Source organism: Nicotiana sylvestris, chromosome 4, assembly GCF_000393655.2.
Source record: "Nicotiana sylvestris chromosome 4, ASM39365v2, whole genome shotgun sequence".
Lineage (NCBI taxonomy): Eukaryota > Viridiplantae > Streptophyta > Magnoliopsida > Solanales > Solanaceae > Nicotiana > Nicotiana sylvestris.
In genome coordinates, this window is record NC_091060.1 from 5,911,234 (window position 1) to 5,927,430 (window position 16,197).

Consider the following 16,197-nt stretch of genomic DNA (forward strand, 5'->3'; position numbering starts at 1 on the left):
TAATGTTGATTATGTTAAATCTTGTGATAATCTTGCAGATCCACTGACTAAGGCCTTGGCAAGAGAAATGGTCTGGAACATATCGAGGCGGATGGGATTGAAACTCATAAACTCATAAGTCATATATGAGGAAACTCAACCTGGGGACTAGAGATCCTATAACCCGGTTCAATGAGAAGAACGAATCATATGATGGCCTGGTTTGAAATGTACTATTATATTTGTTATTGTTCCATCCCTATAATGTGAATGCATTTATCCTGTAATGATATGCGAGGTTGAGTTTTGTTAACTCTTAATGAAAATTTGTAGTTCATATGAGTGGGGTGTTAGAGTTACATGAGCACCCTTGACAAATTTTACATATGTGAGTGTGGAAGTAAGTCGCTTCCTATGAGAATTGGGCTTATTCTCAAAAACACTCATGAAAATCGGGATAGCACAAGGACATAATGTGCTCGCTAATAAAGCTCATGTTAATATCTTGATTATTATGTGTAAGCAGTGATACTTTATTTCCCTAAAGCAGTCATAGTTCAAATGTGAGACCACTACTGACTCTGGAATAGAGGTTGTTGTTTTACTAAGTGGAGGTTCAATGGAGAGCACACCTTCATTATGCATAATAGTCTCCCTTCATCTGATAAACTCTCTTATTTTAATATTAAAATAAGTGGAGGAATGTTGGTGTTAGTGTATTTTAATATTAAAATTATAATATTAAAGTGCATTATTTTACTACTAAAAAAATCAGGTTTTAGCGATTCACAAAATCTGTAGCTAAACAAAAAAATCCGTCGCTAATCTCATTTAGCGACGGATTAGCGATGGATTATCAAAAGATTCTGCTAGCTACGAGCATTTTAGCGACAGATTAGCGACGACGTTCGTAGCTTATTCCAACTTTTTTTTGTAGTGCTTCTTGTGAGATAATGGTTATAAATTGGCAAGAAAGTGATCATTAATTTGGTGTAACTCATGAAATCACTAATGCCATGATCTACCACTAATTACCCACTAAAGATTAAATTTGGTAACCACCAACCATGTTCTACAATTTTATTATCCAACTACTTTGTTATTTATTCTATGGAAGAAATTTTACACCTATAAATGGTGGTGTTTCTTCCTTGTGTTGAAGGTGTGAAAATATTGTAACGTGCATGAAAAAAGTGAAATTGGTATAGTGAAAAAGAGAATTAAGAGAAAGAGAAAAATCTAAGTCTCCAACTTATTCTCTACAAAAGAGAATATTATTTTAATATTATTTTTGTTGAAGGAAGGTGTTCATCTTGGTGAAACTTTAGACTCAACAACTTGTCCAGAGTTTGTTCGAGTCATACGACATTGCCGGATTGTTGTATCCTGGAGGGGACAAGTCAAGAGTATTACTGCTGGAGCGGTGAAAAATGCTACCACATGAAGAATCTACAGAAACCGAAGGGTTGTAACAAAGATGCAGCGTATTGTCTATTTCACTGCCTCTATTCTCCAACTTTGTCTCTATTTATACACATAGCTAATCTGTTGAATTATACTTAATTACTAACTCTATAACTATACAACTTCTACCTTCTACACAGATTAGGACTTTAACTCCGCGTTTCCAAACTCCTTCATGGACATGGATTGGGATTCCTTTCTCAACTCACTTTCATCCCCCTCAAGCTGGAGGTTGGTAGCGAGACAACTCCAAGCTTGCTCCTCAGAAACTGATATTGTTGCTTCGTCAAAGCTTTTGTAAAGATGTCAGCGACTTGATTTAGTGAAGGCACATATTTTGTAACCATGGCACCTGATGTAACCTTTTCCCTTATAAAGTGGTAGTCTAATTCGACATGTTTTGTTCGAGCGTAGAGAATTGGATTACTTGACAAATGCAACGCACTGATGTTATCCGAGTAAAGAACTGGTGGAGAAGCAAGTAAAACACCAACATGATGCAAAAGATGAACTATCCAAGTGACGTCAGCAGCAAGAGCGGCTAGCGCGCGATACTCAGCTTCGGCACTCGATTTTGCTACTGTGTGTTGCTTCTTCGATGACCAGGAAATGCAATTTGCGCCTAATTAAGAAGACACAAAGACCAGTTGTGGACCTGCGAGTGATGGCACAACCTGCCCAGTCGACATCTGAGAAGCCGACAACTTGTAGGGATGATCTGGACGTAATGCGAAGGCCAAAATTTACAGTCCCAGCTTGATAACGAAGGATGCGCTTTACTCCCTGCCAGTGTACAGTAGTAGGAGCTTGCATAAATTGACAAACTTGATTTACTGCGTGGGTGAGTTCAGGTCATGTTAACGTCAGGTATTGAAGAGCTCCCACAGTACTTTGATAGGGAAACGGATCAACTGTTGTACCTATTGTTGTGTGGAGATCATTCTTTTGGGATAGTGGAGTATGAAGCGCTCGAGAACAATGCATCATTGTTTAACGAAGAACATCCTGAGCATACTTGGTTTGGCTAAGATAAAGACCTTCTCTATATGGGATGACTTCAATGCCTAAGAAGAAATGACGGTTACCCATGTTTTTTAAAGCAAACTGACTACTCAATTGAGAGATCAATGAATGTAGAAGTACTGGATTATTTCCAGTTATTACGATATCATCAACGTACAACAACAATATAATGATGGTAGTGTTGTTGCGAAGAACAAATAGAGACGAGTCAGCATGACTTCCTTTAAAACCCAGCTGAAGTAGAGCTTCACTGAACCACTGAAACCATGCTTTTGGAGCTTGTTTTAATCCGTAGATGGCTCGTTGAAGCAAACAAACATGGTTGGGAGAGGTTGGATCTTGGAATCCAGGGGTTGTTCCATATAGACCGTTTCTTTAAGTCATCCATGAAGAAAAGCATTTTTCACATCTAGTTGTCGAAGAGGCCACTTCCGAACTGTTGCTAAGGTTAGAACAACGTGAATAGTGGTGGCTTTAACGACGGGACTAAATGTATCTTCAAAGTCGAGTCCTTCAATTTGGTTGTATCCTTTTGCAATTAGACGAGCTTTGAACCTGTCTATTGTACCATCTGCCTTCAACTTAGTCTTGAAAACCTATTTTGAGCCAACTACATTCATACAAGAATCACGAGGTACAAGTTGCCAAGTTCTATTACGAGATAAAGCCTCCATTTCCTCTTCCATAGCACGAAGGACCCCATAGATCACAATGAACTTTGATAAGAGGTTCAATCTCAATTTTATTTGAATTCTCAAAAGGTTGCTTACAACTTTTTCCCATTTGACATGCAGTGCAAATAGAAAAGTTCTTGTTCCAACTACTAAATCTAACTAATCTGTTGGAATGTAAAAATTTCATTGTCCTAGAATTAGGATGCTCTAGTCTTTGATGCCAGACTTCATGTGATGCTTTATTTGAACGTATAGCAGCTAAAGTGCGATGCACCTCTCCATCTGCTTTATTTGAATCCAAGGCATATAGGTCTCCTTTCCTACTCCCCTTTGGTAGTAGGTTCCTTGTTTTCTTGTCCTTAAGAACAAAATCACAGTCAGTAAATTCCAAAAGACATGCATTGTCACTTGCAAGCTTGCTTACAGACAATAAGTTTTTCTTTAACTTAGGTACAACTAGGACATCTTTTAGTTTTAGATTTGTACCTATCTCCTTATTTCCAACATGGGTAATTTTGAGTAGTTTTCCATCACCTACCATAACTAAATCTGAACCTTTGAACAAAGTTGAGTTGTTTAGATTACCTGTTGTATGTACCATATGGTGAGTTGCTCCAGAATCCATATAGAGATTGTTGTCTGATGGTTCATTGATTGTTAAGGCTGAAAGTCCTTGTGGTGTTTCTTGTTGGGATTGATAGGAATAATCCCACCTATAAAAACAAGAGACCGCTGTGTGATTGTTTCTTCCACAGATTTGGCATGGATTTGTTTGTGACGAAAAGCTTTTCTGATTATTTGTCGGAAAACTAGATTGTCTTCCAGGTCTGTAGTTATTGAACTTAGGCCCGTACTGACCTCTTCCTCTTGATTGTCCTCTTCCTCTAAAGGAGTTTCCTCTGCCTTGACCAAATGATCCTTGTGTCTTTTGAGCTTGAAAAGCCATGGCATGATCGACATGATCTTTCTCGCTATCTTCTTCTCTCATATCATATCCTCTTAGTGCATTGACAAACTGTGGAAAGGTTGGATATGGAGGCTTCCCCAACATAACTGTCCTCAAAGTTTTGCATTTGTTTCCAAGACCCTTAGCAAAGTTTATAACTTTACTATCTTCATCCAAAGGTTTGTGTATAGCAGTGAGGCTATCACAAATTCCCTTGAATTCTTTTATATACTCATCCACAGTTTTTGACCCCATTTTAATACTCTGAATTTGTTGCTTCAATTGAAATTCCTTATCTTTGCTAGCTTGTAGGTAATTATCCTCAAAACTTTGCCAAATTTGCTTGGCCGAAGTGCATCCAATAATGAGGAACATTGATTCTTCCGTCATAGTTCCAGTTAGCCAACTTCTAATCAAGACATCTCTTTCTTCCCGTTCTAGAAACTTTGAGTTGGGGTTTTCTTCCTCCCTTTCGTTCATCACAACTGCGGGTGGTGGATCTTTCACTCTAATGTCGCCAACTTTCAGCGTCTGCATCAATTGTATTATTTGGATTTTCCAAACTAGGTAGTTTGGGGATTTCAATTTTATGGGACATATGGCAATGAGTTGATGAAGAGAGGCTGCTGAGAGAGAGAGAGTGTGTGGAGGTTGATGTACTAGCCATTGAAGCGTGGATTAGGGTTCAGGATTTATTTTGGTTAACCAAAGTTCTGCTACCATGAAGAATTTACAGAAATTGAAGGGCTATAACAAAGATGCAACGTATTGTCTATTTCACTGTCCTATTCTCCAACTTTGTCTCTATTTATACACATAGCTAATCTGTTGAATTATACTTAATTACTAACTCTATAACTATACAACTTCTACCTTCTACACAGATTAGGACTTTAACTCCACGTTTCCAAACTCCTTCATAGACATGGATTGGGACTCCTTGCTCAACTCACTTTTATCGTAGTGGGCTTGAATCTCCTTAAAGAGAGCGAGATATCAAAGAAAAAGAAAACTAGCTCTAAATTTCGTAATCATGGAATAAATGGTTGGTTGACTTACAAATCATCCAAGGAGTGAGTTTTGTTTTCTACCATGTTGGATAAATTCTAACAACAATTTACATTCTTGTCAGCGACTCTAAAGTGAAAATGGTTGATTTACTGAAAGGTTTTGATGAAGTTTATAAACTGACAGACATGAAAATTATGATTTTGCATAGATCGAGAAATTTTCAACTAGCTTTTATGTGAAAATTGTTTACATCTAAAGCTTCCAGTTGAAATTAATGCGAACACTTGAAATGGTTGAAAATTTTATAGGCAATAGGCCAAATACGAAAATTTTTATTTTGTCTCTCATACAACTAGTATGAGGCAATTTTTTTGTCTCACAGTTTTGTGGACCCAGATTTTTGTGGATCCAGAAGTGTAAGAATGTGATCCACAAATTTGTGAGACAGAAAGGAGTCTCATAACTAGTGTAAATTGTATGAGACACAAAATAAAACTTATCGCCAAATATATAGGCAGGCCCTTAAACTTGGCTTCAATTTTCATTTGGACACTTAAACTAAAACTAGTTCCTATTAGACACTTCAACTCCAACAAAAGCGTGTCTATTAAACAAGTTTTTTACATTTCCAAATAAAGTGAAGTGCGTGAGTTTCAAATGCATCTCACGTGTAAGAATTTAAAAAATTGTTCTGAGACAAGAAAACTTAGTGTGAAGAATTTCTTGTTTTTTGGGGATATGGTGAACCTTAATTCCAGACCCCCATACCTCACCGAGACCCTAAAATTGGTTAGTGAGTAAATACTTGGACATGACGATAGTGAAGGGAAGTCTATGGTTGTTTAAAAGGAGTAAATGACTAGATTATTTATGCTATAATCTTGATTCAATCACGACCTAGGTGAAAACTCCATAAACAGTCATATATTTGGCCTAGGGAATAATTATAGCCTATATATGCACCGATTTTTTGTTGGAAATAACTCTTCGGAAAGTTCATTTTCGACTCCTTTCGAGTTTCGTGGACAATGACGGAGCTGTTAAATTTTTTATTTAGTAATTCAAATTTATTTTTCATGAAGAAAGTTATAACAACAACAACAACAACAACCCAGTATAATCCCACTTAGTGGGGTCTGGGGAGGGTAGTGTGTACGCAGACCTTACCCCTACCCTAGGGTAGAGAGACTGTTTCCAAATAGACCCCCGACATCCTTCCCTCCAAGAACTTCCCACCTTGCTCTTGGAGAGACTCGAACTCACAACCTCTCGGTTGGAAGTGGGGGTTGCTTACCATCAGAGCAACCCCTCTTGTCTGATAATGTTTTTCATAAATAATGTCAAGTTTGAAAATAGTAAGGTCTACATATTGAGTAAAAATGGCGTGTAGTAGCCACTAAATAAGGGTGTATTTAATTTTTATCCACTATTTAAAATGCTTATCAAAAATAGCCACTACTAAGGGGGAAACGACACAATTACCCTTCCTCTATTTCTTGTATAATCCCAAAATCGACGAAAACCCTTATTTCATTCGTTCAGAGTTCTGCGCTTCTTCATCTTCCTCGTATGCAAATTGCAATCTCAGTTAAACTTCTGCTTCTTCATCTTCTCCGTCATCTTCTGTCAATCGCGACTGGTAATATGTTTTTTTTATGCATTTTCGTTTTTCTTTATTTGTAAGTTGGTTCAATGTCATGTGAAGTATGTGTGAAATTTCAAAAATTAGCATTATATGTTGATTCAGTGTAGTATATTTTGTGTGATTCTGTTTTTGATAAATTTTTAGTGTGTGAAATTTGAAATGTGTTTGTGGTTGATTCAATATATTTGATTATGTAGGTATATTTCATAAAAATAGTCGTAGAAATTCATAAGCTTACTGATTATGAATTTTCAGTTAACTGTGTTCATTAAATGTAAAGAAGAAACGACATTAAATTTTGTAGTTGGAATTCAAAGTTAAGGACTGATTGTCCTTAACTTTTGCACATGAAACTTGAAATTAAGGACAAAGTGTCCTTAACTTTGGATGTTGAAAGTATAAGTTAAGGACTGTATTTCCTTAACCTTTGCATTTACAATTTAAAGTTAAGGACTGATTGTCCTTAACTTTTGCACATGAAACTTGAAGTTAAGGACTAAGTGTCCTTAACTTTGGATGTTGAAAGTATAAGTTAAGGACTGTATTTCCTTAACCTTTGCATTTACAATTTAAAGTTAAGGACTTATTGTCCTTAACTTTTGCACATGAAACTTGAAGTTAAGGACTAAGTGTCCTTAACTTTGGAAGTTGAAAGTATAAGTTAAGGACTGTATTTCTTTAACGTTTGCACTTAAAATTTAAAGTTAAGGATTGTATTTGCTTAACATTTAAACTTGAAATTTTAAGTTAAGTCCTAATCTTTGATTGTTTTTCCTTCTTTTCTAGTGTTATAATGGAAGGCGATCATTTGTTTGATTTTGACGATTGGCGTAATTTTCTGGTATATTGGAAAGGAGATTTTCAATATAAGGAAACAATTAAAAGTTTCTGTCGAATAGCCAATGGAAGAAATTGAGGGAAAGTATTTTTGGCAACTTCTTCAGATTACAAAGTGTGAAGTTCTCGGGTAAACTTATGCACTGTGTATTGCTTTCTGAAATTGTTAGTAATGAACCTGATTCGATGACCTTCAAGGTATTTGACCGCGATATTAAGTTTACTCGTGATGCATTCCATATTATTACTGGTTTGAAGTCTTATTCGTCGCTTGACATGAAAGGTTTAAATGAGAAAGAGAATAGGCTTTTAAGAGTCTATTTCCCTGGAAAGGACAAAATTGAGTTGGCTGATTTGTATAGTTTTATTTCTAGTCGCCCACATGGTACAACTTCATCATTTGCTGGCAGTGATGATGATGCTTTGAAGTTGGCAACACTCTATTTTGTTGAGTCGGTTTTGATGGGCAAGAGGAAAAATAGGAATGTGTCGGAGCAAATAATGAAAATTGTTGACGATGATGCACTTTGCGCTTCCTTCAACTGGGGCTCTCTTGCTTATGAGACGCTATTAAAATCATTGAAGAGTTGCTTGAAATCAAATGAGAATGATGTTCAGAAGGAGAAAGAGAAAGAAAAAGATATTGATAGCTACACTTTAGTTGGCTTTCCTTTTGCGTTTTGTGTCTGGATTATGGAAGTACTTCCTATTTTCCAAGAGAAACAATTTGTGAACTTCAAAGAAGTTGGTTATCCTCGAATGTTATGTTATTCTGAAATGAAGTCTCCACAATTTGATGCTCTTTGTAGAAAATATTTCCATAATGAAAAAGTAAGTTAATGTAATTACTATCTCTTTTTTTGTTTATTTGTTTTAGTTATGTATACTTATGTTTAGTTTTTCTTATATAATAGGTGTTTAAGTTGATTGAGGTGTCACCCTTTATTCCCGTGGAAGAAGAAGATACAGAGCCTCTTTGTGTGGAGGAACCAGTTTCACAAGATCGAGGCTCAAGGTCTTCTTCCACACAATTTGACGAAGGCATACTTAAGGAAATTGTTAGAGTATATGTTTCTGCCTTTGAATAGTATTAGTTTCTTATTTGATTATTTCTTGCTTACGAACACCTTTTTTTTATATTATATTTTTTGATTCAGAGATTATCAGAGAGTTTTAAGAAGGATTTGCAAGTAGAAGTTACCAGAGTTAATCAGAAAATTGTTGTATCAGAAAAAAAGATTGAGAACGAAATCAAGGTAATTTCAGTTAGTCCAACTTTAGGATTTTGTGTCCTTAAATTTTGAACTTGGAATTGAAAGATAAGGACTTCTTGTCCTTAACCTTTGAACTTTGAAATGAAACTTAAGGATATCATGTCCTTAAGTTTTGAACTTGGAATTCAAAGTTAAGGACTTCTTGTCCTTAACTTTTGAACTTGGAGTTCAAACTTAAGGATTGCATTTCCTTAAATTTTGAACTTTAAGTTCAAACTTAAGGACTGCATGTCCTTAAGTTTTAAACATGTCCTTCTCTTTGTAATTTAGTTGCTTTATCAGGATTTATAGAAAACTCTAGGATCAAAGCTTAATACTTTGATGAACATGTTTGGGAAAGCTGATCAGATGAACACAGATAGAGAATCTAGTGTTCCAATTAGAAAATATGGAGTTGATGATCATTGTCGTGCTACTGAGCGTACTGGCATATTCAACCAAGATGCAGGTGGTGTTGAACGTGATGATATGGATGTGCATGCAGAGGGTCAGTATGAAAGAGAATTTAGAGATGCACATCTAGATGATGAAACTGAAAATGTTACTGATATTGGGAAAGGTTAGATATAGATTTTGATTTTTATTTTCGTTGAAATGTATATTCAATAGATTAATACATATAAACTATGCATGTGCATGCAGAAGTTTGTGGAGTGCCAGAGAAAATTTGTAGAGTTTGTGGATTGCAATCACATGAGGATTTAACAAGTTCATTGGGGACAAGTGTCAGCGAGATTGTATGCAAATGCTTAGAAGGAACGTATGATCTCTCTACACCGTTGTCATACAAAGAAAAATTTGGAGTTCAAACTTGTGCCAGTCAAGGTTAAATAAAATTTTCATTATATATTGTATCTTTATTTCATTATATATTGTATCTATTGAAGCAGCAAGCGAAGAAGCTGGAGTGCAGTATCAAGAGAAAACTGGACTACAATCTCAAGACATAAGCAGAAGTGAGATTGGTTCCAAATCTATAGATGCAACATGTGATGATGATGATGTAGCTGGAATGATCTTGGATATTGCAAATGGTTAGGCAGTGCTTTTTAATTTTATATATGTTTGTTTTAATTAAAGATTATTAACATGTTAGCTGTTGTAAATATTTTTGCAGAATCTTGTCAACAAGCATCTAAAGATCATGGTGAACAACTGCAAGATAAAGAAAATGTGGAATTGCAAGAAAAAGAAAATGTTGCACGCAATATTTTAGCTGAGTTGTCTCTTGAAAAAACACAAGAAGGTACTGCGGAGAAGGCAGGTACTGATTGTTCCCTAATTATTATATGTACAATTGAAATTTTGTCTCTTCATTTGACCTGTTGCAGAAAACTAATATGAATATGTATATGTATATATATATATATATATATATATATATATATATAGTGTCGCCAGCAGAGGAAAACAAAGAGGACACCAATGATGACAATCTTAACCAATATACAAGGAAAAGAAAGAGAGACAGTATTGGTTATGATGGTCCGTCATTTTCTCTTCTTACTCCTATCCTTCAAGTATACAAATGGACATTGATGCGACTTTGACTATAGAGGGTGAAGGAAATGTTGAAGAAGAACTTGGTCGAGGTAAAAGGAACAAGAAGTTAAGCTGGCAGTTGAAATCTCCTTTTGATAAGGAAGGAAAAGCAGTAAGTTCCAAGGCAGACAATCAAAATACTCTGAAGAGTTCAGGTTGGATAAAATCAACCTATACTCGTAGGTGTATTTTTCATTATGCCAAAGAAGATGAAAAATTAGTGAAGAAATTCATTGTGTGGTTGGGCAAGGAGAAAAGGAGAGGTCGCAAAAAAGAGTAAGTCTCTTAATGTGTTTCACTACATCCTTAACTTCTGTGATTGTAAGACTAATTTTAGGACTAACTGTCCTTAACTTATAGATTCAAGTTTAAAACTTAAGGACTTCTTGTCCTTAAGTTTGAATTCAAAATTCATAAGCTAAGGACATGCAGTCCTTAAGTTTGAGTATCAAATTCAAAAGCTAAGGACACTTGGTCCTTAAGTTATAGATTAAAGTTTTTAAAATTCTAACTTGACATTTTCAAAATTTTCAGGGGACAAATTGATTTATATGCTGATGATAATAGTGTGAGGAAAAAACCATACAAATTGTATCATCAAAAAATCAGTAGCAAAATATTTTTCCTTGAGCTTTCAGATAGCAAATTTGTTCTTGATAATAAGGTTAGATAATTCATAAGGCATTTATTTTTTCTATTATTAATTTATTATTTTTTCATTATTTTATGACTGATTTGTTATTGATTTGTTTTATTTTTTGCCTTTTTATGAAGCATATTGACATTGCTCTCTATTATCTAAGAAAGAAGGAATGCTACCACCCTCGCGATCATCCTTTTCGATGCACAACTACTGATGTTCTTTTTGATAATTATATGGCACTTGTGTATAAAGATTTCAGTGAAGATGCTAGTGATGAGTTTTGGTGTGCTGGTGATAATCAGTTACTTCTGACACCATATGTGTGGGGGGACAGCTGTAGATGTGGAATTGCATGGACTGAGGTTGACAAAATCTTTTTTCCATGTCGGCTTCCTTCAGAAGATGATGAAGCTGTGACACACTTTTTGTTGGGAGTATTGGACTTGAATCAAAAAAAGATTGATGTATATGATTCCATATACAGTGAGCCATATGAAGCAGGAATGAACTACATGCAAATGTATGCACGCATGATCCCCCATTTGCTAAAGTTCTCACAGTTTGACAAAAATCACAAGTCTTTTGGGAATGTCTTCAACAAATTTGATATACAGTGGCAAAGATCACCACACCAAACTGGATCGTACGTGTTATTATTTGTTATATTATTTATATGTACTTAAGATTTATTGTTTAATTCACTGCATATCTTACATTTATCTTAGGACTGATTGTGGTGCATTCCTGATCAAATTTGCCGAGTTGCTGATGATTGGAAAGGACGTGCAACAATTCCAACCCGAAGACATAAAAGACTTTCGAAAAGAACTTGCTGCAAATCTTTGGGCACATGGTGAATGGAAAAGAAATTCTGGTTATGATACTCCACCAGAAAATGTTGGTGATGATTATGAGAGTGAAAATGAAACATTCTGTCCAAAGGAGTTGTAAAGAAATTGTGGTGTTATTTTTGTATAAAATTGCTGTAAAGGTGACATCTGAATTATGCCAGTTTAGGATAGTTCTGAAATATTCTGTAAATTTGTGAAAAGGCACTTATATTTTGTTTTGTTGGCATAGCGTAATTTTTTGTAACAGCTATGCAAAATTACAATTTCAAAAGTTATGTCAAGGCATTTTGTTATTTATTTCGTTGTTTCTCTCAACTGTTGATTTGTCCATTGAGTTTGTTAGTATTTGTTCATGACTAAGTGTAAGTGAACTTCAAATTCAAAGTTAAGGACCAAATGTCCTTAACTTTTGAACTTGAAATTCAAAGTTAAGGACCGACAGTCCTTAAGTTTTGAACATGGGACTATAACTTAAGGACCTCATGTCCTTAACTTTTGAACTTGTATTTCAAACTTAAGGACTCCTATAGTTAATGACAAACAGTCCTCAAGTTTTTAACATGGGACTATAACTTAAGGACCTCATGTCCTTAACGTTTGAACTTAAAATTCAAAGTTAAGGACAGACAGTCCTCAAGTTTTTAACATGGGACTATAACTTAAGGACCTCATGTCCTTAACGTTTGAACTTAAAATTTAAAGTTAAGGACAGACAGTCCTTAAGTTTTTAACTTGTATTTCAAACTTAAGGACTCCTGTAGTTAATGACAAACAGTCCTCAAGTTTTTAACATGGGACTATAACTTAAGGACCTATGTCCTTAACGTTTGAACTTAAAATTCAAAGTTAAGGACAGACAGTCCTCAAGTTTTTAACAATGGGACTATAACTTAAGGACCTCATGTCCTTAACTTTTGAACTTGAAATTCAAAGTTAAGGACAGACAGTCATTACATTTTTAATATGGGACTATAACTTAAGGACCTCACGTCCTTAACGTTTGAACTTAAAATTCAAAGTTAAGGACAGACGGTCCTTAAGTTTTTAACATGAGACTATAACTTAAGGACCTCATGTTCTTAACTTTTGAACTTGAAATTCAAAGTTAAGGACAGACAGTCATTACGTTTTCAAAATTGCAAGTTGAACTTACTGACTCCTGTTAATAACTTTTAATTGTTGAACTCAAAAGAAATTAAAAGAACATAACAAGATATAAATAGTGAAAATCTAGGCATCAACTCAAATTAGAATAATAATGAATACAATCTATAGCAAAAACTTAAAAGAGTCGATAAACATGAGTGTATATTTCTACTCTTCTGTATGCTTTCTTGAAAATGGATGGAGTGCTGGAGAATATATACAAGTTGTTCTATTATGACCAATTCTTCTACAACGACCACATTTGAATGTTATTTTTGATGGCTCGGTAGCAGGAATATGCCTTTTCTTTTGCCTTCTACCTGGTGGCACTTTGAAATCTGGAGGTTTAACAATTTGTGACTTAACACTCTCTGGTACAATCCAAGAATCAGTATGTCCTACATGATGTATTTGTCTTTCATATGTTTTCAGCCAAGATTCCTTTAAGTACCAGTGCGAACAAAAGTCGGACTTCTTGATGTTTCTCTTCTCGATAGCTGCAATTGCATGTATGCATGGTAATTCATCAAGTTGAAATTGAAAACAATCACATGTTCTTTTGTTTAAGTCCACCAAGAAAGTTATTCCTTCTTCTTCAACTCTAGAACGCCATGAATCAACAGGGAAGACCTTCAATGTTGAAAAATTATAAGTGAGTACATTATGTTAAAAAATGTCAAAATCATAATATAAACATAAAACATAATACTTACGTTCAAAGTAAATGCTAAATCTATTCTGTTCTTCAATTCCTCCTCTACCCAACAAGAAACATCATAAAATGTTCCTTCTGCTTTATTTCTTCTTTCATAAAACCAATGTTGTAGCTTCACTTGAATGAAATCCATCATTCTTAGTATAGGCAGCTCCCTTGCTTCTAATAGCACTGAATTCATCGACTCAACTATGTTTGTTGTGAGCATGTCATATCTTCGTTGTGGACTACAAGAACGTGCCCATCTTTCCGGTGGTTCTTCCATCAAGTAGTCATAAGTTTTCTTATCTACATTTGCAATATCTGACATGTATATGTCAAATTCTTTACGCTTGTATACTCTTGCAGCACTTTGGAAAAGTTTTATGACCTCACTTTTCACCTTTCTTCGCTTTAGGTTCTGCTCCAAATGATAGATGCAAATCCCATGATGGCTTTCAGGATATACCTTTACAATGCCATTTGCAATAGCTTGATGCCTGTCTGATAAAAAAATCAAATTCTCACGGCTCCCAATTGCATTGCGAAGCTGACTAAAGTACCACTCATAGGAATTGTTGTTTTCAGATTCTGCTATTCCAAAGGCTAATGGGAAAATTTGGTTATTTGCATCTTTTGAAACTGAAATCATTAAAACACCACGATATTTTGACTTCAAAAAAGTCGCATCAATAGCAATCACTGGTCTACAATGATTCCAACCAGCTATCGATGATCCATATGCGTAAAACATATAAAGAAACCTGAAAATACAATATAAAACAAGGTTAAAATACCCGAAGTTTAGGACAGTCAGTCCTTAACTTACATTTACAAGTTATAAAGTTAAGGACATGTTGTCCTTAACTTTTATTTCAAAGTTCAAAACTTAAGGACTGGAAGTCCTTAACTTTTAATTACAAGTTCAAAACTTAAGGATAGGCAGTCTTCAACTTCTGGTTATAACTCAAAAGTTAACAAGGCTAAAGACAGCATGTCCTAAATTGTTTACCTGTTGTTGTCGTCTATCTTTATGTTAGTATAAGTTCCCGGGTTTTAACTTGTCATCATATACAAGTATGAACACAATAATTCATAATTTTCTTCGGGACTTCCTCTTATTAAAGCGGAAGCATGTTGAATAGCACGCCACGCCTTGTGATATCCAATGTCTAGTCCATGCAATTTTTGCATCTCTGCCATGACAAAAGCTGGTGTAACTTCAAATCTTGGGTCCCGAAGATTATCGATAATGTAACCACTAATCAACTTTGAAGTAGCATGCCTTTGATCTGCTTTCCTAGTGTTAACAGAGCAGTCATGCTTTTTCTCAAGCTTTACTATCTTGAATAATGTTGAGTCTTTAATTCTGAAAGCACGCATACACCAACGACACTTATCATCATTGCATGTCAACGAATATCTTGTTGAGCTTGATCTAACAACTTTGAATTCAAAATGTCATTTGATTGCTATATTGGAAAAACAATTAATTATGCTCTTCTTCTTGTCAAATACTGATCCGACTTTTATTTGATCCAAAGAAGCATTTTCTCTTAATATCGTAGTTGGGGATTCTTTTTGTTTCAAATTTGATCTTCGTCTAGTTATTTGAGTGCAGGTTTTGTCAGCAACTACTTCGATTACCGGTGCACTCTCTAAGACTTGAATACCCAAAGCTTGTTCGTTGTCAATCTCTATAATGCTTTGTCCTTCTACTTGAATAGAATCAAATGTTTGATGCACCTCTTCATTTAATGGTTGAGCTTCAACCATATCTACTTCAACTATCTGTTGGCATCGCTCTTGATTGTCATGTTGAGTTTTTGTGTTGGCATGTTCATTGCTTGTTGATGCAAAAACTCTTTCCGAAATATCAACTATGAAACGACAGCTCTTGAAGAGTGAATGAGTTTTTAGCAACTCTATACATGTGTGAAGATCTAAATCTTTGGATACAAGCATTCCTTTGCTTGTTCCAAGGTTGATATCAAACCATATCACTATTTCAAACTTTTCTCTATCCAATTCAATAAGCTCAAAAATCTGTTTAACGAAATCTTCAAACTGAATTGACTCAGGTGCTAGGAAAAGCTTTGTTTGATGATCAAGATATTTATAGTCTTCAGTCCATCTACCATTAAAAGCAACTATTATGCATATTGTTTCCATCCTACAAGTCAAGAGAATGGGAAACAAAGGACATACGTTATAAAGCAATCCTTGTAGAATTAAGAACATGTGTAGTGTAAGTGCAAGACCAAGATAAGGACTGCATGTCCTTAACATTTAAACATGTAATTAAAGTTAAGAACTGCCAGTCCTTTAACATTTAAACATGTAATTAAAGTTAAGAACTGTCAGTCCTTAACATTTAAACATGGAATTAAATGTTAAGGACTGCCAGTCCTTAAGTTTTAAACATGGAATTAAAAGTTAAGGACTGTCAGTCCTTAACTTTTGAACAA

The 16,197-nt window shown here is 35.0% G+C and overlaps 3 protein-coding genes across 3 annotated transcripts; 2 read left to right on the forward strand and 1 right to left on the reverse strand.

Annotated features, from left to right (window-relative positions):
- Nucleotides 1-1,643: 1,643 nt before the first annotated feature.
- LOC138889206 (uncharacterized) lies at nucleotides 1,644-4,623 on the reverse strand. The gene is made up of 4 exons (XM_070172474.1): nucleotides 3,125-4,623; nucleotides 2,446-2,839; nucleotides 2,118-2,226; nucleotides 1,644-2,065 (listed from the first exon to the last, which is right to left on the reverse strand). Exons 1-4 carry the CDS (start codon nucleotides 4,621-4,623, stop codon nucleotides 1,644-1,646), a joined length of 2,424 nt encoding a protein of 807 aa, XP_070028575.1.
- A 3,084-nt stretch (nucleotides 4,624-7,707) lies between these two features.
- LOC104233563 (uncharacterized) lies at nucleotides 7,708-9,803 on the forward strand. Its single transcript, XM_070172475.1, has 6 exons — nucleotides 7,708-8,410; nucleotides 8,494-8,643; nucleotides 8,737-8,835; nucleotides 9,145-9,412; nucleotides 9,496-9,590; nucleotides 9,744-9,803. The coding sequence occupies exons 1-6, from the start codon at nucleotides 7,718-7,720 to the stop codon at nucleotides 9,801-9,803; spliced, it is 1,365 nt and encodes a 454-aa protein (XP_070028576.1). The 5' UTR covers nucleotides 7,708-7,717.
- Nucleotides 9,804-11,192: 1,389 nt separating this feature from the next.
- On the forward strand, nucleotides 11,193-12,189 carry LOC104232117 (uncharacterized). The gene is made up of 2 exons (XM_009785214.2): nucleotides 11,193-11,681; nucleotides 11,764-12,189. The coding sequence occupies exons 1-2, from the start codon at nucleotides 11,272-11,274 to the stop codon at nucleotides 11,987-11,989; spliced, it is 636 nt and encodes a 211-aa protein (XP_009783516.2). The 5' UTR covers nucleotides 11,193-11,271; the 3' UTR covers nucleotides 11,990-12,189.
- Nucleotides 12,190-16,197: the final 4,008 nt, after the last annotated feature.